A 24,867-nucleotide genomic window follows, 5' to 3' on the forward strand; every position below is an offset into this window, starting at 1 on the left:
GTCACACCTCTACAGCAATGTTGAGAAAAACATGCAGAAGTGTGAGGAGACTGTTTCTCCTAGTGCCACTGTGCTACATGTATACTGACAAGACACATGCTACTATAAGTGTGACTACTGCCACACTACTTTGTCTACTACACTACAACAATTACGACACAGAATATAAAATGATTTTAAAGATGAGATATGCAGAATCTACAACGTTCAACTGCTTCAACTTGCTGATAAATACAAGCGTACACTGTTATTTACAACTACACATGCTGCAGGTACAGAAGCTGCATATGCAATAAATGGATGAATGAATGAATGAATGAATGAATGAATGAATGAATACTGCTATTCGACTAGAGTGAACATTATTATGCACATATATCCATGCGAGTGGGTTCAGCTGAGAGTCCAGTCTTGGAAGAAGTTGATAAAGGGTGCATCGTGTAGTACTGGAGACAGCCTGGCGGGGGCGCTGTCCTGACACGAGGGAGCAAGGTGACACGGTGTTTCTGCTGCAGCTGCCGTCGTCTTCCCTTCTCCACACACCACACCATAGACACACACCGCACACACACACACACTGTCTGTCTCACAACCATGGCGGACAGCGCAAGCGAGAGCGACACCGACGGAGCGGGCAGCAGCTCAGCCACCCCGATGTCGTCCTCCGCTTCAAATTCGGGCAAACCGAGCATAGTCATTTCACAGTTTCGTCTGGAGGAGCTGACGAACCGCCTCGCCTCCTTACAGCAGGAGAACAAAGTTCTGAAAATTGAGCTGGAGACGTTCAAACTCAAGTGCAAAGCGCTGCAGGAGGAGAACCGGGACCTCCGCAAAGCTAGCGTCACCATTGTGAGTAACGTAACGTTAGGCTAAGTGGCCCGATGCTACCCACCACGCTACGTAAAATATTGAATTTGTCAGCGAGCTGCGCATAGCTGGCGCTGTTTGTTTAGCGCCGATTAGCAAACGTTTGCGCATTTGCCGTGTTACGAGGAGACGTTATCTGTATTTGGCCACAGCTCCTGGGTGTTTTTGTTAGCTCTGTTAGCGTTAGCTCGTTGGACGTGTTGCTAATGTAGCCAGCGGGGTAGCCCCTTGCTGGTTTGCTTTGTTTTGTTTTGCAATGCTAACATCGGCTAACGCCAAGTTACAAGGCGTCAACGCTTAGGTGTGCACCTCGCGATGCAAGTTGCCGGCCTGGCGTAAGCTTTTTTTTCTGGTCAGCTGACTACTCCCTGCTAGACACTGTCAGCTCGCTAAAATAGATAGCCTAGCAGCAGCAGCACTAGCTGCTCCTGGTGCGTCATGCATCTCCAGGCTCCGTTAATCAGACCCAGCTTCATAAAATGTGTAACCGATCTGCTGGATAGATGGGAAGTATGTAGGCCAAACTTAGCGAGCTAGCTAAATGCCACGCTCTGAACGCTGGCAGCTTGACCACACCGACCCCCCCACACACCCCACACACACACACACACACACCCTCTTCGTAAATTTGTGAAGGTTTAACCAGCTGTTTATTTTTAATTGGCCCTCTCTTATTGTTCTTGAACCGCTGGCACAGTCCTCACAGCCTCATCACAAAACGCACTTTGATTTAATTTCCCAATCACGGATGCCCATATCTTTTTTTATTTCCTCTGCTCCGTGCTCCACTCCTTATTGTTCACCCATTACTGCAACATCTCTTGTGTCATTTGGAAAAGTTGTGCTTCCTCTTTGGCTGGCAGGCTTCTCTGCAGCAGACTGTTGCTGATCGGTGCTCGCGTGTCTACACTCACTGTTATTTGCCACAGTTTAATCAGGATGAGGGTAAGAACGGTTTAGTGTGCCAGAGTCAATCTCGCTGACGCTTTCTCCGCCGCCGTCTCCCGTGTGTTTGTGTCCCACAGCAAGCGAGGGCCGAGCAGGAGGAGGAGTTCATCAGCAACACCTTGTTCAAGAAGATCCAGGCCCTGCAGAAGGAGAAGGAGACCCTGGCGGTCAACTACGAGAAGGAGGAGGAATTCCTCACTAATGAACTGTCAAGGAAACTCATGCAAGTGAGTGATGGGAACAGCACGGGAAAGTACCGCATTTTTAGCTTGTTAGGGTTGTTTAAACAAGTCACAGCGGCAAATAGCATTAGTTTGAACTTTTGGCCAGTTTGATGACTAATCGCGTTGATAACAAGTATCCCTGTGGTACATGTTTACTCGGTTTAGGTGCAGTATTGACAAACAGCGTGAGCTCGGAGAGTGCGTTCTCACCGACTCTGCTGGTACATGTTTGAAGCCTGGAAAGGCTCAAGATGACTTCACTGCAGCTGCTAGCAACTCAAAATTACTCTCAAATTACTCTCCTCCCGTCTGTCGGTTATTCGGTTCAGTCTGTTTTCCACATTTTACTCTCCCAACTGCAGACAACTCGCGTGTTTGCTCGAACGCTTCCAGTGGATAACTGTAGCGTGACTAATGGTTTACTAATACCTAAAGAAGTCAGAATCTGGAAATGACACTGGCAAAGCGTCAGAGAGAGGTCACGGAGAAGGACTTATATGGGCTTTTGTTAGACTGACCTCTAACTTCTTTTCTGCATAGACCTGATGCTGCATGATGGTGCTGAATGACATTTTTGTGATGATGGATGGATAGATAATGATATTGTGAATTTAATATGATATGTCCTCTTTCTCATACATGTATATATTTATAATCCACCAGTAAAGGTGTAGAATGATCAAATGTTCGTTTGGTAGAAAAACAGCCATCTATTATGTTCTCATTCTTTATGCACACACGCCCACATTGCCACCGTTCTGGTGTCGCTTACAAACAGCCTCTGCTTTGAAGGACAGATAAACCCAAGTTGAATATAATATCTCCGCAAGGTCTCCGTCAGGTGGAAAAAGTCCATCTTGCTGTTCGCCTGTTCAAGGTGGGACTGTTGCACCTTTATTCAGCCTCACCGTTCTGTGTGAAAGGTACAGAAACGGATTATGTCAGCTTTATTTTGAACGAAAGAAAGGCACCATAATGAGGGTATTCTTGGTAGCATTATAGCGTAATCTCTCGAGACCTATGATATGATATCTGTTGGTACTGACGAAAGCAGGGAACTTTATATCGAAATAAACCACATATTCAGTGTGTTAATTCGAGGAATAGTGACTGTCCCGTGTGACCTAAACTCAGTAACCCATGCTTTGAGTCAGGATGTTGCAGAGAGCTGAATATGGTCTTTGCTCTTGAAATGAACTGCGTTATTTTGTGGTCTTCTGGTTTTCCTTACTAGCATAATGGAAATAGTTACTTTTCCCACTCCTTTCCTGTAAATGAATTTGCATCCCTTTCCCCATAATGACTAATCACTTATATAATCCATCATGGAGCTGTCCCATTTTGAATCAGGGCTGAGCCGCACCCCACTTTCTCCTGGTGAGCTGCCAAAAGTGGTTACTTTGGTTGCCAAATCCTTATTTTATACTGTCTATTCTTCTGCAAGGTTTGACCCTGAATACGACAGAACTGGCTACTATCATCCGTCCCTTAAACTCCTCCGCGTTTGTTTGCTTCCTGAGCTTTTGCCCCTCTTCGGTTTTTCTCATCACTTGTTTTCTGCCTTCTCCTCGTTTCCTTTCTAGCTCCAGCATGAGAAGGCAGAGCTGGAGCAGCACTTGGAGCAGGAGCAGGAGTTCCAGGTTAACAAGCTCATGAAAAAGATCAAGAAGATGGAGAATGAGACCATCACAAAGCAGCTAACCCTGGAACAGGTATGAGTACAGTGGTATAAATATCCATGAATGTGTGTGCGCACGTGCCTGTGTGGAGTTACTGCTGTAGTATGTGTTGCCAATATTTCATCATCCTTAAATCTTCCCACTGAATGTTAACTGGAAAGAACATTTTGGTTTGTGGCTGGGTCAAACCTGTGTGTGTCTAATGTTGCCATGCTCTCATGACAGTGTTTTTCTTTCGATGTGCATGTTTTTTTTTTTAACCCTCTCCCTCGTTGTCTAAGTTAACTACGCCTTTTGCCCTGATGGAGGTTTAACCAAGTGGCACGTTTGCCAAAAATGACTTAATTCACAACAAAAAAAACAGTAGTGAGCAGCTTATTTGAGTTTTTATATATATATATATATATATATATATATATATATATATATATATATATATATCCGGTGTCAAAATTCTAAATCATCCCAAACGATGCTGCAGTGTTGTTTTCCTGTCAGTATGACACTCTGATAAGCCAGCTCTGCAGAGGAGAGGCTTATCTGAGCAGAGACCTTGAGTTTGCAGTTCTGCGTTTGTGTGCAGTCTTGCAAATGCTTTTGTCTATCTCTGAACAACGTCACTCTCAGCCTTTTCCTTTTATTCTCTAGTTGAGGCGGGAGAAGATTGACCTTGAGAACACATTAGAGCAGGAACAAGAAGCCCTGGTCAACAGACTGTGGAAACGGATGGACAAACTGGAGGCTGAGAAAAGGTAGGGAATGATAATGTTGTGTTAACTGACATTTTAGAAGTTGCTTCTTGTGCTTGGTGCGATTCAAATCCTGTTCATTTCTAAATCTGTACTAGTGTAGAATTATAAAAGTAACTAATGAGAGCGTTTTCATCATTCACTGAGATTTTGATTTTCATCTCTTACTCTATACAACCACCGGTATATGAATCGGTAATTCAACGAATATATTGACAGGTGGCTGTTTCCACCCCCGGTTGTTTTGTTCGGGACGTTTTTCAGCGTTTTAATTTGATGATGTAATGGTCTGCTTTTCTTCAGAATTCAACTAAAGCACAATTCAATGAATGCGCTGTTAGGAGCTGGCAATTAGAGCTGCCATACAGTGACTGAAGGACTATTTGGTTTCTTTAGTTGCTCGACGCAACAACAAATCATAAATTATGTTTAAGAACTGGACAAAAAAAAAAAAAAACTTGATTAAGGCCACAATCCTTTTCATCCTTAACTATATTTCTTCTCCTTTTTGTTTGTCTGACAGGTTATTATACATTCACAGACAAATGTAATACCTCCCTGTCATAGAAAACAAAGCAATTACCACTAATGTTAATGTAAGATGCAGAGTAAAATTACCAGTTAAGATTAGCTTGTTCTTTTTAGATGTAGAATAATTACAATAGGCTGAATAATTACCCCCCTAATGGCCTGTGTGTGTGTGTGTGTGGATATAATATGGAGATTGTGGTCCTGCCACACATAAAAGCTAGAGTGGCTTGAGTAGACTTTATTGTAAGGACACTACATGGTGTGTTTTGTTGGTTTTCTCAACTAGAATCCTTCAGGAGAAGTTGGACCAGCCCGTGTCAGCTCCTCCCTCCCCGAGAGATGTTTCCATGGAGATAGACTCGCCAGAGAACATGATGCGGCATATCCGCTTCCTGAAGAATGAGGTGGAGAGGCTCAAGAAAAGCCTGCGCACCACCGAGCTGCAGCGTAAGTGGCCACTCAACTTGTCATGTGATGCCAAGTTGTGAAGGCGCAGATGCCCTCAAGTGTTGATTAGGGATGTGATTGTAAAGCTGATCCTCTGATAACCAACAGGGGGCGAATTCACCCTACACCCCTGCTTGTCTTGTTTTACATAGACCAGTAAGAACAGGATACTTTCTGGCTCTGGGCTGACACAGTTTACAACCTTGTTACGTCCTTGAAATTCACTGGTCACATTACACCTGAAGACAGGTTGGCAAGAAGTGGGATGCAACCATAGAAAGGTCACATTGGTCTTAAAATAAAAGTTATGCCCTTTCTTTTGAAATGAGTAATTGGATTCTCAAAAAAAAGTCTACATCCTAAAGAACTGTTTCTTACCAGCAGTGTCCTTGGCCATTAAATTACCAGTTCCTTAAGTTTTTTCCTTTTCTATTTGAAGACAAAAGAAATGCTATCTACATGATTGACTGGCGCTGGCTGTGGACATCGCTTTGTGTGATTGTCTGAGAGGTTGCATCCCTCTGTCTGTAAAAACTTACTTTCCACAGCCTACAAATGAGAAACACCAGTATATAATTACAGCATTTTTAATGCTCAAAAAAAAACTTTTACACACTCAGTTCTGCAGTGCTTCCTGTCTAAGCTAATGCCCTTGGAAGTAATATACAGAGATGCTACTGTAATGTTGATGAGATATGTTCACTTTTATCTATGACCAAGTTTCAAGGCTAAATAAGTTGAGAAACTCTGCTGTGATGTTAATCTAAAATTCAAAATTAAGATGGACTCACTCTATATAGTCTATTAATACCTGTTCTCACTTAGCTGCTCATATCATTTTAATGAACAAATGTTATACAAAACAATAACTGAACATCACAGACGTCTCATTTGACTTCTGGATGAACTCTTGAATTTAAGGTTGTCATATATATATGTGTATACACACACATACATACATACATACATACATACATACATACCACTGTTCAGAGAGTGAGAAATGTTGATACAATTTGAATATGAATGAATGGACTTTAATATGAATGCTTATTTGGGGCTCAGTATTATTGTGTCTATGCTGTGTTTTGGCCACTAGAGGGTGATGTCTGTCCATCTGAGGAGCTCGCTGAAGTAATGACACACAACATAGTGTGTTAGTAGAAATTGGACATGACCCACTTTCACTTCATTTCTGAAAAGAAAACTTTGTACAGCTCGAACTAACTTTACTTCCCTATGAGGTCTTCTTCAAGAAGTGGTTATATTTGCATACATTTTAAGTAAAGGCCTGTTATTTGTTGTCTAGCAAACCACGCACAATTGCATTTGTTATTCACATATAATGGATGCAGGATTTAACAAAATCTCACCGTGTGTCCCATTCCAGACACAGAGAAACGTGCCCAGTACATAGAGGAGGAGCGACACATGAGGGAGGAAAACATCCGGCTGCAGAGAAAGCTTCAGAGAGAAATGGAGCGCAGGGAGGCTCTGTGCAGACAACTGTCAGAGAGTGAATCCAGTCTGGAGATGGACGATGAGAGGTAGCGAATGCAACACACAACGAGGCCAATATTAAGGTTACAATAACATGAATTAGCAGGGTGCATCCGTAGCAAAAGGGGAAAAATGGATGAGGCAGGGACTTCTTTGTGAATGATTATGTATTGGAGCTGATCTTGCAGAGAGGCGTCAGTCAACAGTGCTGACACTGACCGTTGGATAAAAAGGGCTTGAACCTGTGAGAATGAAAAGACAACAGGAATGTGTTCAAACCTTTGTTAGTCCTCTGTAGGCTTTTCTTTGTGTTAGCAAGGTGATAGCCTGATGCCTATTAATGACTGTTATCCTTGTTAGCTGTATGTCAGACACACAGCCCACTCGGCCAAAATGTTTTCTACACCACTGTGTTCTCTTATGAAATAGAAATAAATGTTTTGAACGATTAGTACTCCCCTGCAGATTTGATTAACAAAACATTTGCCAAGATTTCTTCAAACGCATGGGCAGACGTCAAAAAATGCAGCCAAATTAAGTGGACTCCTTCTGTCTGTGAAAACCCTTTGTGTGAACCCCTTTACTACTGGCAGCCATTACACTAACAGCTCAGCAAGACTTGTACACAGATTTGTTCTGAAATCAAGACAGGACTGAGTTTGTTGTGGCGACACCAACGGTTGATATTGTCACAAAAGCTCTCTAGCCCAGTCTCATTTCCCTTAACTTTATATCTGGTAAGGTTCAGCATTGCCTCAACATTAGATTGTTATGGTAGTGTTGTTATTTTAAAAAAAAAAAAAAAAAAAAAAAAAGCTGTGTCATCTGCATAACACTTCCTAGATCCATACAAGTGGCTTATTGTGCTTTATTTTTGGTAAAACTAAGACAGCGTTTGGAACGAGAAACAAATAAGTGTCAACTCACGCCAGTTTATTTCCTGTGTTGCATACCAGGTTCATATATCTTAATGTAGCTGGTATTTAATCTGAGTCAAACATTGGGTGCGGTGCACATTTCAGGAGACATGGGGCACTAACACGATAAGCCAATACTGAGTGGAAGTAAAACAATATAAATGCCTTGGATATGCTTCTATTTATATTGCAGGTGGTGAGTTTAAACAAATAAAAGTAGAGTCAGCAGGAGGAAGTGAAACTTTGTGGCACATGGATTGTTAGTAAATGGGTATTTCCTTCAGGCAGTATGTACCAGTTTAAACTAGATTTTTTTATTGAACCATCAAAAAGAAGAAAAACCTTTGTCCTGTCTGCATACACACAATCCTTTTTTGAGCATCTTCAGAGGTTTAAAAATGTACATAGGCTGAAGCATTCACACCTAATTTATGTATATTTTTCCTGGATTTTTTTCATCTGCTGAACATTTAAAAAAAAAAAATGGTCGTCTCCTCCCCTCAGGTACTTCAATGAGATGTCAGCACAGGGTCTGCGAGCGAGGACTGTATCCAGCCCCATCCCCTACACCCCCTCCCCCAGCTCCAGCCGACCCATATCACCTGGTAGGTACAACACAACAATAAAAAAGCTCCTTTGATATCAGCAGCTGTGATATCAGTCTGCGTGAGTATTCGCTTTATCTTTCTGCAAACAACATTCATTTACAAGTTGATATGATTTTAATCGACTTTTCCACTCTGATGGGACCTGCTGTTTTACAGTTCGGTCGGCCGGGCACGATTCAAAGCTCAGACTAAACAATAGTCCTGGTTGTCTTTGTACTAAAGAGACCTAATGCCACAAACATGCAGCAGACAATCAAATCCATTTCAGGGTTGCACAATGATACACTCAGCACGATATTAGATTAGAGTCTAGATACACACATTTGCTCGATGATACAACAACTGATAAAACCTCAGTTACCTTTTTGTTTGTTTGTTCTATCAGCCGTGTGTAACATTACCTTTTAGGTCTCAGTAATCCCGGACCTGCTTTCAAGTAGTGAAGTGGCAGCATTATGAGACTCATTAACCATCGGCATTGATTTCACAGTTTCACCCGGTCTGTCCTTCTGTGTTACAGGTCTCTCATATGGCACCCACACAGTTGGCTTCACCCCTCCAGCTACACTGTCCAGAGCTGCCATTTCCCACTACAACACCCCCGCCCTGCACATCCACGGAAGCACCTCTCATGCCGTAGCAGTGAGTAACGTCCGCCCACATGTGTCTTAACATCTGGAGTACTGGTTTGAATTTCTAACTGGGATTTGTGGCTGTTTTGGGATCAGCCGTCCAAGTTGAACGTTAGTGGAGACAATCAGTTGAAAACGCACATTGTCATCTTGTTGAAAGTTTTTTTTTTGTTTTGTATAATTGCTCTGATATTCAAATTCGAATAATATTTTAATTATAAGCTCTTATAGGTGGGATTTTAATCCACATTTGTTCCGTTACATGTGTAAATAAATGGATAGTAAACCAGAATATTGCATGTGCACTGCACTGCCTTTTCTTTTGTTGAATTCACGGCCCCACCTTGAGCTTCAATGTCAAGGCCACTTTTGTTTCTGATATACAGTAGATATACTGTAGTAAAGCCTACAGTCCAGCACATTGGATCTCAGCCAAAATCATGAAGCGAACCGCTGCCTTTCAGCTGCAGTATCAAGGTGGGGAGTATTTACAGCCACCTGTGATGAACTGTGGTTTCATTGTGCCGTAAAAACTGCATCGGATGGACACAGTTCACCCAAATGCGGCAAATTTAACCTGCTGAACAAAACTGGCTCGAACATCATGCAAATAATGTTGCTCTCTGACTTTGATAGCTTGAGAGCTTACCTTTGCTTGTAAATGTGCCAAGGTCCAGGACTGTGTGTTTATCTTTTTCAATAACTGATAACTGTACCAGTTACGTCACACAGCTTTCTTTATTATGATGTCCTTCTTATTTATGTTAATATGTTATACCAGGGTTGTGCTCTATTTAACCTGAGCAATCACTGTGTTTTTAACACCTAACTGCCGGGTGCCATAAAATAATAAAGGTTATATGTGGTGACATACGGAAGACTTCAGACAGTGGCGATGTATGTCTACAGACATATTACGTAAATAAACCGATGTGATAGGGATGTTCTCTGAGGACGTACTGTACTTTATAGTTGTTTTTCCGCAGCACATACATTTTGCTCAAAGTAGTGTTGGCTAAAAGGAACTTGTTGCTTCAGAAATTATATTTAATTTCCACAAAACAACTGGAGGAGGCCTGACTGCTGCTAACATTCAATGTTATAAAGTAGCATTGTTATACAAGTCATTATAAGCAGTGGCTAAGATAGGACCCTGTTTCGATTCACATTCATCTAGTTGGTTAGAGGGCTATTAGTTTGTTCTAAGCAGCATGAGTGTAGAAACGAGTCCTCTTTGTTGTGGTCGTGCTCTCCCTACTCATTACCTCAGGCTTTGAATTGCCTGCTGCACTCGCTCATTCTCATGGGAACACTTCAGTCAGTTCGTTCAGGTCAGTGTGACCTAAACCTGTGTGTCTAATCCTTAACCCTCTTCCAAGATTTTGCAGTTCTGCATTCAGATGCTTACCTTATATTACACCGGATTGGAGGCATTGTACGTTTTTTTCTTCGGCTGACACAGTTTAGAGAACAGTCGGCCCTTGTTGCAGTTTCACGGTGGTTAGTTGTAAACTTTTGACCGGTTTAGCGGGCTGTGCGTTTTCCACCTAGGCCTCCAACCGTATTCAAAACACACCTTTGATCGTTATGATGCCGCTGCTATAGAAACCATCAACATCATACGGGCGTGCAATAAAACAGGACGGGACAAGCGGCTCCTTTCACTCGCAGCTGCTCTGCAGCTGCGCACCAGCACCACATGCATCAAATCCAGGAGAATGTCCGCCTAATAAAATGGCAAAAATATACACAAAAGATGTAAATGTTTACTGACCAGAACTTAAGAAACAACTGATAGTTGCTGAGTCGGGCTAGCTAGCTTGAGGATTGGGCGGCTGTGAAAATGTCTTTATAAAAACATCTGCAACCAAATCGATGGCTTCCCTTCCCTCCACAATCACAGGTTCAAAAAAAAGTTGCCAAAACGTTAATGGGGCCAATTTAGTTGTGTAGCCCGCAACCTAAATGGAGCATCTCTGACCCAGTCACAATCTAATCACAGGACGACGAAAACCCTAACACCACCGGAGGCCTAAGAATACGAACTTGAAATGTGATTGATTAAACGAACAGCACCATTAAAATATATTTCAAGCTTCAGCCGCCTCCAGTTTTAATTGTGATTCTCGGGCAGGCTTCTCAGAATCTGGCAACGCATGGTGGCTGAAATATGATCGGATAAAAGCTCTAACGCGAAGCTACACTGCCAGAAGCACAACAGCTGAGAGACCGACAAGCCATGAAATGAAAAGAATAGGATACTGAGAATAACTTGAGAGGATTAATAGGAAAATATTAAAATGTAAGTGATTTTGATTATCGGAGATCGGTTGGGACGCGCTACGTAATGAAATCCAAATGGTGTGTTGCCAGACTCATATTCTAAGAAGAATTAAATCTGGCTGCACATAATGTTCATCACCACTCAGCCCACCCAGGAGTTGAACATGGAATTAAATCTGTCTGGAACATTAGACCCTCAGATGGATACACTCTTCTTTACTCCATTCGTCTTTCAGTTCGTCCAATTTGCTCAAGAGCTTAATGCGTCAATGTTATAAACAATCATTATATTTTGGCTGTTGTTTCCATGTCTCACAAAAACTATTATTGCTTTTACTGTGTTGTGAAAGTGACGGTTGATCTCTTTTTACGTAGAGTTCTGTTTTTCAAGAAGTGTTTTGACTGCTGTTACGCAATAAGAGTTTAACAATTTTTCTCCTTCTCTCTCTCAAACAGAGGCCCTCCCCAAGAAGAAGCGCCAGTCCTGACAAATTCAAACGTCCAACACCCCCACCCTCCCCCAACACGCACTCAGGGGCCCAACAGGCTCAGCCTCCGCTACCCCCTCCAGCTCAGCCCATGGTCCAGTCCATGTCCTCCCCGGCAGCCATGTCACAGCACGCAGCAGCAGCACAGCAGCCTCCCTCCCAGCCTTAACGCCACACACGGTCTCTGTCTTTTGCGCGTGAGCGCGCCCACTGAATGCCACGATGCTACCGCAGCAAGCTTCCATCATTACCAGCTCTGGAAGTCAAGTTTCTTACTCTTATCCAACTCCACAAAAAGACGCAGCTTCAAATGGTTTGTGAGGGGAAAAGAAACAAGATGGCAACTCACCCTCAGTGAAGCTGGTCGCCTGCCAAATCCACTTGTGGCGTTACTTAACTTCTCTTAAAAGGAATGGATGGACTGAAAAATAATCGCTTCTGGGATTTGTAGGATAATTATCTGTTCCACCTTCTGTCTTGTACATGTTATGTTTTTTTTTTTTTTTTTTTTTCTTTGCTTGGGACTTTAGCCGGTTGGAATTGTTGTTGTGGCGCTTCTAAGATAGCACAAACAGCACATACAGTATGTCTCATGGTGGTGTTTTATGCTAGGTTGGATGTTTGGATTAATGGATGAATGGACAGATGGCTAGACAATGGATGGATTAATAGATGGATGTGGTCAATTCTTTTCATGCCTATAATATGACACTTGGTTGCAGTAGTGTCCTCCACTCCGGCTTACCTTTTTGTTTTGAAGCAGTGTCAAGAATTCACACCTACTCCAGGTTTAATGTGGCTTTTATTAGGTCAACAACAGGTGTCATAGAAGAGAGCGTTAAGTTTCTCTATTAGAGGGCATTGATCAAACAGAGCTTGTGGCACAATTATTTTTGTTTCTGAAACCTTTCAAGACTCTGCTGCTCTTCAGTTAAAATGAAAAGGAAAAAAAAAACAAAAAACATCGAGGATGGACACAGGTACATAAACCACAGATAAATGTCGCCTTTTGAGGTCGTTAAAAATATAGTCTGAGGTGTTTCAACTTAGTCATGTACTCAGTCTCTTCTCTGCTCTTCTCTCTCTTTCTCTGGTGTATTTCTGAAAGCTTATATCATCCTAATGGATATTCCTCATCAGAAAAAGGAAAAAAAAACAATGCTCTTTACACTAAATATACATACTGCTAAAACATTCTAAATGAATGGTACTGTTGAACTAAATTTCTATGTATGATTAAAGCTCTTGAGATGACAACTTCTGTTTTTAATTGTCAGTTTTATGGATAGCGTATGCTACTTGTTTGTAACGTGAGAACTATGAGGGTTCGCATATAATCGAGCCTCGTTTATAATTATCATTTCCCCCCGTGACAAAACCCCTGCAATTTGATGCACACACTTAATTGAACTGATCCTTACATTTGCACAGGTTCCCGATTGATATTGTTGTGTATTTAACTTCACTGGAATGTTTCATTGTGAAAATTGACCTCCCACCAACCCCTCATAGTAGTTGATGGAAAATGTTTGTGCCTTAAATAAATCTGCACCATCAAAGCTTGCAACCTGATACTCAAGAACAGTTTTCAATATTTCTTAAACTGAAGTAATTCTCATAAGGTCTCCTGATATTTCAGTACAGGTAAGACATCATTTTTTTTTAACTACTGCCATTGTTTGAAGTGTGTCATTTGAGGATACATTCTTATCTGTCTACTGACAAAAGTAGGTCAGTTTCCACCTGAGAAATCTGCCGAGTAAGATTGTTCTGGTCAGTCTGGTTTCAATCATTTCCTGACTTGTAGTTTGACCATGGGGATGACTTAAGACTCAAAGGGGAAAATCTGTGACTTTAAATTGGGTTACCAGGAAATATGGTATATGTTAATGTTCATCAGGGGATCAGACCTAATGACTTCAGTGAGTCTCACACCTTTCCTTCAGTGTCGCCAAGTTTTTATATTATAAGATGTTGACAGCTACTGGATGAAGTTTAAAGAAATGTGGTGCGTTCAAGATCCCCAGGAGATGAATATATAATATAATAATAATAACTTTCTTACCCAGAGTTTGTATCTGTTGCATTGGTTCAGTTAACCTGGTTTTTGCCACAGTACCTTTTGTTTGACCAGACAGATTCCTATCGGACTCAACAGTACTTTTTGTTTGGAGTTGAATAAACATTAACATGCCAATTCTCTAAAATAAGATGTTGAACATAGCCACTACGGTGCTTCATCGCATTTCTTGGTTCACTTCCAAGTATTATTTTTTTTTTTTAGCTCTCCTCTTCAGTGTCGACCATAACTATAACGACAAGCATAGTAAAGCTCGTCACAGATGTGTAAGGCACCCTTGATCTAATACAATGAAATATCTTTCATTCTGGACCAAAGTGTTGGATAAAACGACCACTATAGACCGACTTTGTCATTCATGCTGCAAGCAAAAAAAAAAAAAAAAAGAAATATAAGAGTCCTTTATCCTCTGATGATAATCTATTGTAACACCACCACATCATGTGATGTGCCCTTTCAACAGTTCCGTTGAGTCTTGGTGCTGTGCCAGTGTCTAATATCCCAGTCTGCATGGTCTTAACCGGTTTCAACTGGCTGGAGGAGTGGTTTCAATAAATCAGTCATTCCAGGTTCATTTACCGCGATAAACCTTTGCTATGTGGGTTCAATAACAGGACAAGGATGACCGCCCACACGGCAGACTTTCATTGGGCCTTCTCAGGTAACTGTGGCCCATTCACGCATACAGTCCGTTCCAACTCACCAGAAACAAAATACGCACCTCGTCATAAGAGTAACATAAATATATCTTTAGCCATAGACTTGCTGAGTCTTACGATGCAACTGACGTGTATCATCTGTTTTTCTACTGTGTTGTAGTGTTCCCTCTTGCTGCTGAAGTCAGCAACATGAACTAATCCAAGCAGGAATCTAGACTGGAGGTAGGGTGGCCATGCTGGTGCTGAAGTGGTCTTTAACCTCTGTAGCTTTATGAATATAGGTGGCAAACCAAGGAATATTTATCCAGACCGCAGGGTGGCTCTGTGTGCTTGCACCTGCCGAGCCTCTTACGGAAAAGAACAGCAGGATGCAGCTTCTTTGGTGTCGCAAAAAGTACTGGAGAAAAAGAAAACATATTTAAAATGTCAGAATATCAGGGCAGCTCATGGAAACTGATGGCAATGCACGCGTTTACTTGTAGGTTGTGGATAAGAAATGTGAGCTCTTTGGCAGATAAAGCTGACAAATACTGTATGTCTTGAGACTATGTTTATTTTTTTCCACATTTAATTCTCTTACATACAAAGAATTTTGAGATGATGCATGACACACAAAGTAGGAAATCACTGTTCAACATTTGTCACTGTGTTCTCTGTTACTGCAGCTGAAGTCAACAAACTGAGATGTTCAGTCATAATACTGTAGTATATTGTTTCAAAATTTATAAGTTACACAGTTACAAAAACTAGTGAAAGAAACTTAAAGGTTAGGGGACCTGAAAGAGGTCCTAGTGGGACACCGACGTGTTTTTTAAGTCCTGTTATTACAAGTTCTCAAATTAAACCAAATTAAATCAAAGTTAAACCCTGTAAAAAAAAAAAGTTTCTTTTCAGATCACTTATGAAGAGGCCAGTAATGATTAAGCTCAGCAATGTTTACGCCCCATGAAATTAACAGTTGTCTGATGTTGTAAAACCTAGACTATAATGAAGAGGGCATCAAGCCAAAAGAGTTTGTCTTGGTACAAATCCTGATGTGCCGTGCTAGTGCAGTCAACTCTGACATTTGCTTGCACACACAAACATTTCAGACGATAATTAGATAATCATGGGAGGAGTCCCTTTTCCATACTAAAATATTACAACACTGAATTCCACACTCTGGTGTCATTCTTCTTGCAAATTGGGCAGGGGGGAGGGAAGGGAGTAGAAAACAAACAGACTGCTCTGTGTCGGATTACACAGAACTTTATACTTACTCTCAAGCATCGGTCTTGTATTTCCAGCCCAACAGAATGAATGATCCATATAGAGAACTGAGAATGTGTCAATAAATGTATTGAATGACTTATGCAACTGAGTGGAATTCAATGCCAACATTGATTCCAACATCAGTCACTCCTGTTAAAAGTGCATCTGTAATCCACCCCTTCATATTCCCACACAGTGCCCTCTACATGCACCATGTCTAGTTAAAACTGGTTTGGGACTGGTTTACCTCTGGCTGTCTTGTTCTTTCTTTTTCACTTAATTTTTTTTAAGATGGAAAGGGATTATGGAGCCTAAATCTGCTCTTTAAACCTTTCCTGGCAGCAGACCTTAGTTATGGGAAAAGGCATCAAAGTTCCTGAAGAATGTGAAGTGCCTTCAGTGTGAAAACATGTGTTACAAGTGTTTTTTTTCTCGTTTGATCACCCCCACCCCCATCCTCATTCTTTTCTGCTCCCAGCACCCACTCTCCTTCTTTGACTCCTTCTTTCCCAGCACTTTCCTCTACTCCGTCCCCCTGTATGACTCTGCTGACTTCACATTGTTCCTGACCTGGGGTTATAAAATTAGTACAATCACATTGATGACATAATTTTACGATAGTACTACAATGTGACCAACAGCAGCTTTTCTATCTGCTTGTACGCCACCTCATAAATGCAAGGGAAACAGGAAAGAAGTGCGTCAATGACAAAAAGCAGGTGTAAAATCCTTTAAATATCATTGTAGTTTATCCTGAGGGTTTATGCGGATAGAAAAAATATTTATTAAATTAATTACATTAAATTAGACAGTGTTTTCTTGATTTCTCCAATTTTATTTGCACTGTCTACTCTTTATTAAGTATGTCCTTTTTTTTCTAGTTGCAAGATATGCTGTGTAGTCGCTCTTCTGCTCATTAAAAGTATTCTCATTGATAAGGGGGCTGATTGGGATTTGATTCAAGAGTTTTGTGCTTGTACTCCATTAATCAGAGCTCACTTGGAAGCCGACTCCAGGCAGTGCGCCCTACTGGTGCAGCGTGGTGTTGTTATTACCATCCATCAACCGGTTCAGACTGGCCTGACGGCAATATTAACAATGTTGCTGAAGAGAAGGAACTCACTTAACCAGCCTCCCATCGTCAGCACCCAACTTTCAGCTCGATCAGACAGTGGTTAGATGAGTTGGGATCTATGTGTCTTTATCACAGCCTGTTAAGTACAAATTATTACACTTCTTCAACTTTTTGCAGTTTCCTTGAGACATGATTTAAAACAAAACACAACACAAGACCAGTGCCACACGGGCCAGAGAACTCTCAGGTAAACTGTTTTGTGTTTTCAGTGTGTGTATACAGCATATGCATGTGCACGCTCCACTTTGAGCTTCTAATTAATTTCATGTGCTGATTAGAGAAATGGTCGTAAAACACGCGCAGCACACAAAGCCCAAATTTGATGCGAGCGGAAAGACGCTCTTGTGTTTTTGTCCGCTGTGCGCTGCGCTCCAGGCGCGCAAGAGGAAGCGGCGCTCTTCCTCCTCCCGTGTCTGCCTCCGGACCAGCAAGAACAGCTTTGAACCGGTTTTGTCGCTCGCTACTAAGCAGTATGAAACGGATGCACAATGAACATTGTTGGTGCAGAGTGCCTTCATTACACACGGGCACCGTAGACTGCAGCTCAGAAAGACTGTTATCCGCGCTGTTGTCATTTTTATAGCGAGTCAGTATAGAGGGCTTTTAATAAGGAGAACATACATGGGAAGTTCCCGCAGAGCGCGCAGCCCTGCAGGCGCCTGCTGCTGTTTTTATAGATGCTGAGGTGAGTGTCGCATCTATTTTTTTCTTTTTCTTTTTTTAATAGAGAAAATAAGAAGCGCGATTTGAATTTTGGTTGTTTAGAAGAAACAATATATAACGACAGCACACTGTGATTGTTGTCGGTGCATGTAAACATTTGTAATTTGTAGCCTATATGTGGGGTTTCTTCATTTCCTTTATTTCTCCATTTCAGTGACTTGTCACTAAAATCTTACCTATTTACTGTCAACATGCAGTATGAATGTTTTGCAAGCAAACGTCTGAACCCCCTCCCCCCTTCCCCTTCTCCTTCTCAAGAAGCATTGTTGTAAGCAAAGTGTAATGGGAGGTGTTGAATGCTGCAGTGATGTATAAAGTTGCCTCCGCCTAAGAATTATTAACGAAAGGGGTCTGAAAAACTTCAGATCAGCACATAAGACTCTTGTGTGTCTATGGCAGCTAAATCACAGAGGAGACGGGTTTCTCCTCCTCCAAGGTGTGGTTACAGAAAAAGGAACAAAAAGGGCTGCTGGCTTTGGTTAAGTTGCAGTCAGTCTGTGTTTAGGACCTCACACAGGTGATCTGCCTGTTTGCCCAGGCCAGCTGGTGCGGCAGCCTTCCCTACATCAAGGCTTGGAGTAAGTGTTTTGTAGATTAAAACAGGTTACATGTATTTCCAGGAGTGGTGATGTACACGCTTCACTGACTGACTTTTTAACGTTTTTTTTTTTTTTACTTTTATTTTTATTTATTTTTTTCCTGTCAGACTTACAGCTGTATTATTTTTTGTTATGTCCTTTCCAGGAACCGCACCTCTGTCAAAGCTGTAACAGATCCCAGAGGGCAGCAGTAACATCAGCACCATGGCTCCGTCTACTCAAGTGCAGGATGGAGGCTGGGGGTGGGCGATTGTTGTGGCGTCCTTCATGGCCCAGCTCTTGGCTTATGGGTCGCCCCAGTCGGTCGGCGTCCTGTACCCCGAGTGGCTGCACGCCTTCCAGGAGGGCAAGGGCATGACGGCCTGGGTTGGCTCCCTCGTGGCTGGAGTGGGACTAATAGCCAGTGAGTAACACACACTGAAATTATTCTAGAAAAACGCTGACATGGGTCCATATTAGGGTTAAAGAGCCAAATACCAGATGAGGAAGGCTAACCCTGATACTGGAGATGTTGTAAACAGACCAGAAATAGAGAAAGAGGGGTCAGGTTTTCAGCTTTTGTTTCCTTATTGTCTCCAGCATCTGATATTTCCATGGCAAGCTGTAAACCAATACTGGCACTAGACATCATTCAGCGAGACGTGTGATCAAGGTAGAGATTAGCGTTAAAAGTGGAGCACTAAACACTCACCTTTACCCCTAGACGCAGTACCCGCACAAAGTGACAGGATGGTGACTGTCCTGTAAATGAGCAATGAACCTATTGCTAAGGAATATGTTCATCTACATTAAAGAGTTTGATTGCTGCAATATTTCACCGTGGTGGAGAAAGCAGGCATCACAGTGATGTGCACTTTGTGGCTCTCTGGACAAAGTTGCAGTTATTGATTCTCTAAGAGAGCAGAGCAATTGCAAGTCATCCATCCTATGAATGTAGGAGGATAGTTTATCCCTTAATCTAACCACAGGGGAGGGGGGAAATACAGAGTGAGAAAAGGAGAGAGAAAAACAGAGATTTATGTTGAAAAAATTTTACGAGAAACAAAACAAACATTCACACGTTCACATGTTATGTCTGGAGGGTGATTTGAAAGTACGCTTCATGACGGCTGAGCTCAGTCAGATGAGTGATAGAGCTCTACCTTGGCTGACATTTCCGTCTAAGGCAGAGCTCGTCTGACTGTCTGGCTTCTCCCACGGAACGGGTTAGGTGAAAATCATGACTGGACAGATCTGGTAAGGGGGCTGTGTCTTGGACACGTGTCTCAGCTGTCTGGTGCGGTACTGCAGTTCCTGCTGCACAACAGCAACATCCCCGGTTACAGGGGAAGGAAACAGTAAACATGGCACGATGCATGAGTCAAGCTGCCTCAAGATATGGCGGTATTCAGGTCAATGACAAAAAAATATGTTGTCTTAAGTTTCGAAAACAGCACATAACGGTGTTATTTACACGCAGTACTGTCACATAATGAGAAATAAGTACAATTTTACGCCGGAGGCAGCTCACAACCTTAGTTTGCGTCCAATGTATAAAATGTGAACATTTGACGTCTAACGATCCTCTTCAGGAGGGGACAACTTATCTGACAGGTTGACAGCTTGACATAATGTGATGTGACAGCGTCATGGTCAGACACTGCAGTCTTTTGTGAGATGAGCTCTGTTATGAAGAATAGAACAAATAAAGCAGCACATCGTAATTGCCATTATTTGGTTTTCCAAATATATTCTTTCTGTTTCTCATATTTTCCCCGCCCCCTGTCCTTCTTTTTGTCTACCTCTTCCCCTGCAGGTCCTGTCTGCAGTGCCTGCGTGGACAACTTTGGAGCTCGCCCCGTGACCATCTTCAGTGGTGTAATGGTGGCAGGCGGCTTGATGCTCAGTGCCTTTGCTCCAAATGTCCAGTTCCTCATCTTCTCCTATGGGATTGTGGTTGGTAAGTAAACACTTCACATTAACGTCTGCAACCCTCACGTGCACCTTACACGGTGCTGTGTAAGTTAAGGCTGGAAAATCAAGCAAACTGCCCACGTGTTCACCTGACAGTGAAATACAGACTCGGGTCTAGTCAGCGTAAATAACTGTGTCTGACACTAACTAGATCATGTGCGTTAACTAAGCTTCTTATCCCACTGACATATGAGAAACTTTTAACACATTGTATGATCATGTGAAACAAGCAGGGATGCATGTGTTATGTAATGTTAGGAGGTGACTATATCCTCCCTTATCAGTTAAAGATTACTGTTGCCACTAAAAGTGTGCAGACAAGACATACAGCTGAGCGGTGCACAATTTCCTTTGCATAGCCTTTTGGGATGTTGACAGAAAAAAATCATTTTAGGGCTTTAGCCTGATCCCCGCATGACCCTTTATTACTTCTGTGCACTCACCACTGTGCCAGAGTGGGTCCAGCACCACCTGTTACTGCACATTAAATGACATCCCAGCTATGCTTAACCCCAACGTACCCCTGGCCGTCAGCACTGACTTCTGTGCGCGAGCACCGGGGAGGGGGGGCCATGCATATTTGAAGACAGTCATTTATTTTTAGAGATGTCCTTAGAGAGCTGTCTGTGTCTGTGTACGGACACGTGTAGCTTGTTTACCACTCATCCTATTTTATGCATTGCTGAGTCTGTTGTATAGACTGTACATATATCTGGACAACATCTCACCACTTCCTTGCATTGTCCAAACTGACGCTATTTACAATTCCGCGAGACTTCGTTTAATTATTACTGCGCTCTGCTCTACATCCACCAAACAAAGAAATATTGGATTACACACTGTACTTGTTTTAAATTTTTTTTTACAACTCTCACGGGACTGCTTGGAGGTTGACATGGCAACTGGAGGTCTCCATTATGTCACATTCTGTTTCTATAGCGCCAAATAAGTACTAAAATGAAAATGATTTGACGTGTATTTTAGTGTTTTAGTTTGGCCCAAGTCCCATCCACTAACATGGAGGAAGTGGAGTGTATGACCTATACTGCAGCCAGTCACTAGGGGGGGCTCTACTTGCTTTGGCTTCACTTTTGAGGCGCAGTTCCTCCGTCATCTTTATACAGTCTATGGGTTGTTGTGCAAGAGAATATGATACACAGTTGCCTCTGAATGTAGAGATGAATATCTAATGAAAATTCCTCTTCTGTCTGTCTTTATCTTCTGTCCTACATCAGGCCTGGGTTGTGGTCTGGTCTACGCAGCCACGTTGACGATCACCTGTCAGTATTTTGACAAGAGACGCGGCCTGGCCCTCGGCATCGTCACCACAGGTACTGCTGCCTTCCTCTACCCTGAGATCTCTGGGGGCACACCAGTTCACCATGCTCACTTCTTTCATGTATGAGCTGCTGGGAGCTTTGGGAAGCTGAGGTAAACATCTGTAGTGTAGCACAGGCAGAGTGGTCTAGTGGGTAGGAACGTTAACTGGTAACCAGTGCCCAGCTGTGGTTTGGCTGAGACTCAAAACTCCAATGGTTTGGGAGCTTGACTATATATTTTGAAGCTCTGCTAAGGTTTTAGTAGCGTAGTTATAGTAGCAAAGTCCATTGTTAACTCAGACCAACTGAGCCATTTTGCCTTAACCATAAAAATCGTAAAAATAAAGCACATATGCTGAATTTCTTTCTTCTCTGCTCACCCAGGCACAAGTGTTGGCGCATTCATCTACGCCACCGCTCAGAACGAACTGATCGTGTTGTTTGGCCTGGATGGATGCCTGCTCATCATCGGAGCTATAGCACTAAACCTCATGGCCTGCGCCGGCTTCATGAGGCCCCTTAACATGCCGGGGTACTACCTCAAACAGAAAGCCGCCCTGGAGCGCAACAACGAAGAGCAGCTCTTTGAGAAGCCACCGCTGGATGACCTGAGGATCACGAGCGGTTCCACCACAACTACTCCAGAGAAAACTCTGATAGTGAAAGAGCTGCTCATCACCATCGATGCCAAGGACTTGAACATTCAGACAGAGAAGAAGAAAGGCAGCTTCCTGGCTGGGTTAGCCATCATGAAGGTCATCAAGAAAAAGCAGCAGGCTTACTCTAAGTATATGCAGTCCATGCATGAGATCCTGCAGGACCAAGCCATGGTGGCCTTCTGCATCGCTGTCTTCCTGTTCAGTCTGGGTGCATTCCCTCCTGTGCTCTTCATAGAGGATGTGGCGCAAAGTGAAGGACTCATCGAAGAGGTTAGCGTCATACCTCTGGTATCAATAGGGGCCATCGCTACTTGTGTCGGTAAACTAGCGCTCGGTGTCCTGGTGGACATCAGGTGGATCAACGGCATCTATCTATACGCCTTCACCATGTTTGCAGGAGGTGTGGCGCTGCTCCTGATCCCCATCACCAAGACTTATTTAGGACTGCAGGTACTATCTGCCGTCCTAGGTTTCTTCTCCGGAAACTGGTCTCTCACCTCCTATATTACCACTAAGATTGTCGGCTTGGACAGACTGACACAAGCCCATGGCATCCTCATGTTCTTTGGGGGATTTGGGATCATGCTTGGACCCCCTGTCGTAGGTAAGATGACTTCCAAAGCATTTCAACAATGGTTAGCTATTTTATTTGGTGCAGAGATAAACCCTGTTAAGGTCATGTTTTCAAAGTATTTCAAATATCATTATGTTACATCAGGCAGGCAGATAGAGCGAGACAAAGGGCATGTTGACTTCAATAAGAAGCCAGCTAGTTGCTTTTTAGCTGACGCCCGTATCTGTCTGGAACCCATGCTGACAATGTCTGTTCTTGTCCTCACTTTCCAGGTTGGTTCTTTGACTGGACACAGTCATATGACCTGGCGTTCTACTTCAGTGGGTGCTGCGTAGTTCTGGGAGCAATCGTTCTCTCCGTACTCACCCTTCCCTGCTGGAACAGGAAGCACTCGGAGAACGACAGACCAGACGTCCACTATACCAGCAACTGTGAAAAAGTTGCCTCAGTAGCCTGAAAATGAGCACCTTTTCTAAGGTCACACCTACTTCTCGGCAACTGTACCTGATCCACCTCTAGGAGGACTCTTCTGTCTTTTACTATAGAGGGGTTTCCCCCTTATTTCTGCTGCCAGGTTTTAATATACCAAAATTCTGAAATACAGGCTTTCCTCTGTAATTTGCCTGCGTTTCTCAGGTTCAAACCACTTATACAGATCTTTTTAAAGGTTTGACATTGACGCCTGTGTTGCTTTTCTGTTTTTATTATTGCCTCATTTTACGAGGTGAGCTGAACAATATTGTTGAGTGTAATACAGTAACATCATTTGAAATCACAAATGATCACCCTCCTTGAATCTTGCCACAAAAGAGAGAATACAGGGACTGGAACGAAGTTGTCTTTGATAATCACAACTTAAGCATCACATTTTATTTTATATTATTTTATTATATATATTTACTATGTGTCTTACCAAAGCATTCATGATAGCCAATGCCTGTCAACACATAATGCCTGTTTGAACAATACACACGCCTTGCTTTCTAGACAATTTTAATTTTCAAATGCATTGGCTCAGTTTTACTTGTTTGTCTTAGAAATGTGTGAATTCCACATACCTCCTGTTTTTGTGTCAGGCTGCTGATTCAAAATCATGTAGAGAGATCCTACTGTATTTTCAATCTCTACAGCATGTTGATTCTCTTTGTGGCATGATCGTCATGACATCTTCGGTTTCCATCATGTTGTGCGTGTTTATGTGTACGTTGTGTGTGTATGTGTCTGCACGCGCATGTTTTGCGTAGGTGCACAGGCTTGTGTGTGGACTGTTTGATAAACTTTTGTATTAGCACTAGTTGGTAAAGTCCTATGTGCTAGTGACTTTTATATGCACAAAACCGGCCACTGGGCTGTAAAAAATAGGTTTTGTTTAATTTTTCATTATTGTGATCATAATAGTAATGAATACATTGCAATAGGCTTTTAGAATCACTTGAATGTTGTTGAATAGACCACTACAAATGTCTTTGATAGTTCCAGTTTCGGGCGTAAAAGAGTAAACCTGGGACCTTAGTGTTTGCTTTTTATATTTGTACTCTAGAAGCTATTTACAGGATGCAGATGAGGTACAGGTGACACTGTACATTTTAGCCACTATTTGTTTTTTTATTCCAGTATTATTATATTTATGTCTGAATTAATGTTCTGTTATTTTATTTGAAATGTGCCAATAAAAGATGTTTGGATTAATACGTGTTAAATAGTTGGTTATTTTGAAGTTGTATCACTTTAAATGCCTGGTAAAAAAGGTGAATCGGTTGGCAGCCATATTTGTCTACAGCGACAGAAAAGTGTAAATTCTCCACACAGTAAAATGGAATAAAAACATTTTTGATCTCAGCAATACTCTTTTAAGATTGAAGGTGGAAACGGGAAACCTATTAGACCGCTGCTGGGGAGACTCAGGGACAGTTTCCCTACTGTGTATTTACATTAAATGAGCTCTGCCTCAACATCCTGAACCACCCTGCTTCTCCTTCTCCTGGCAACCCCTCCACTGGTCGCCATGGTTACACCCGTGTCACGTGACTAGCAACATAAAC

General features: G+C 42.4%; 2 protein-coding genes across 4 annotated transcripts; both read left to right on the plus strand.

The window, feature by feature from the left end:
* The first annotated feature begins 491 nt into the window (after positions 1-491).
* LOC125018910 (coiled-coil domain-containing protein 6-like) lies at positions 492-13,130 on the plus strand. The gene is made up of 9 exons (XM_047603330.1): positions 492-849; positions 1,893-2,042; positions 3,623-3,751; positions 4,367-4,470; positions 5,285-5,445; positions 6,836-6,992; positions 8,367-8,467; positions 8,991-9,112; positions 11,842-13,130. Exons 1-9 carry the CDS (start codon positions 595-597, stop codon positions 12,040-12,042), a joined length of 1,380 nt encoding a protein of 459 aa, XP_047459286.1. The 5' UTR covers positions 492-594; the 3' UTR covers positions 12,043-13,130.
* A 3,836-nt stretch (positions 13,131-16,966) lies between these two features.
* On the plus strand, positions 16,967-24,514 carry LOC125019187 (monocarboxylate transporter 9-like). Of its 3 annotated transcripts, none has more exons than XM_047603744.1 (6): positions 16,967-17,185; positions 18,466-18,723; positions 20,116-20,259; positions 21,509-21,604; positions 21,977-22,855; positions 23,098-24,514. In XM_047603744.1, exons 2-6 carry the CDS (start codon positions 18,525-18,527, stop codon positions 23,280-23,282), a joined length of 1,503 nt encoding a protein of 500 aa, XP_047459700.1. In that variant the 5' UTR covers positions 16,967-17,185; positions 18,466-18,524; the 3' UTR covers positions 23,283-24,514. The 3 variants fall into 3 exon arrangements, with proteins under 3 accessions (XP_047459700.1, XP_047459699.1, XP_047459698.1); XM_047603743.1 differs by lacking the exon at positions 16,967-17,185 and adding an exon at positions 17,369-17,683; XM_047603742.1 differs by lacking the exon at positions 16,967-17,185 and adding an exon at positions 18,025-18,299.
* The last annotated feature ends 353 nt before the right edge of the window (positions 24,515-24,867 follow it).

This window comes from Mugil cephalus, chromosome 13 (genome assembly GCF_022458985.1).
Source record: "Mugil cephalus isolate CIBA_MC_2020 chromosome 13, CIBA_Mcephalus_1.1, whole genome shotgun sequence".
In the NCBI taxonomy this organism is placed as follows: Eukaryota; Metazoa; Chordata; class Actinopteri; order Mugiliformes; family Mugilidae; genus Mugil; species Mugil cephalus.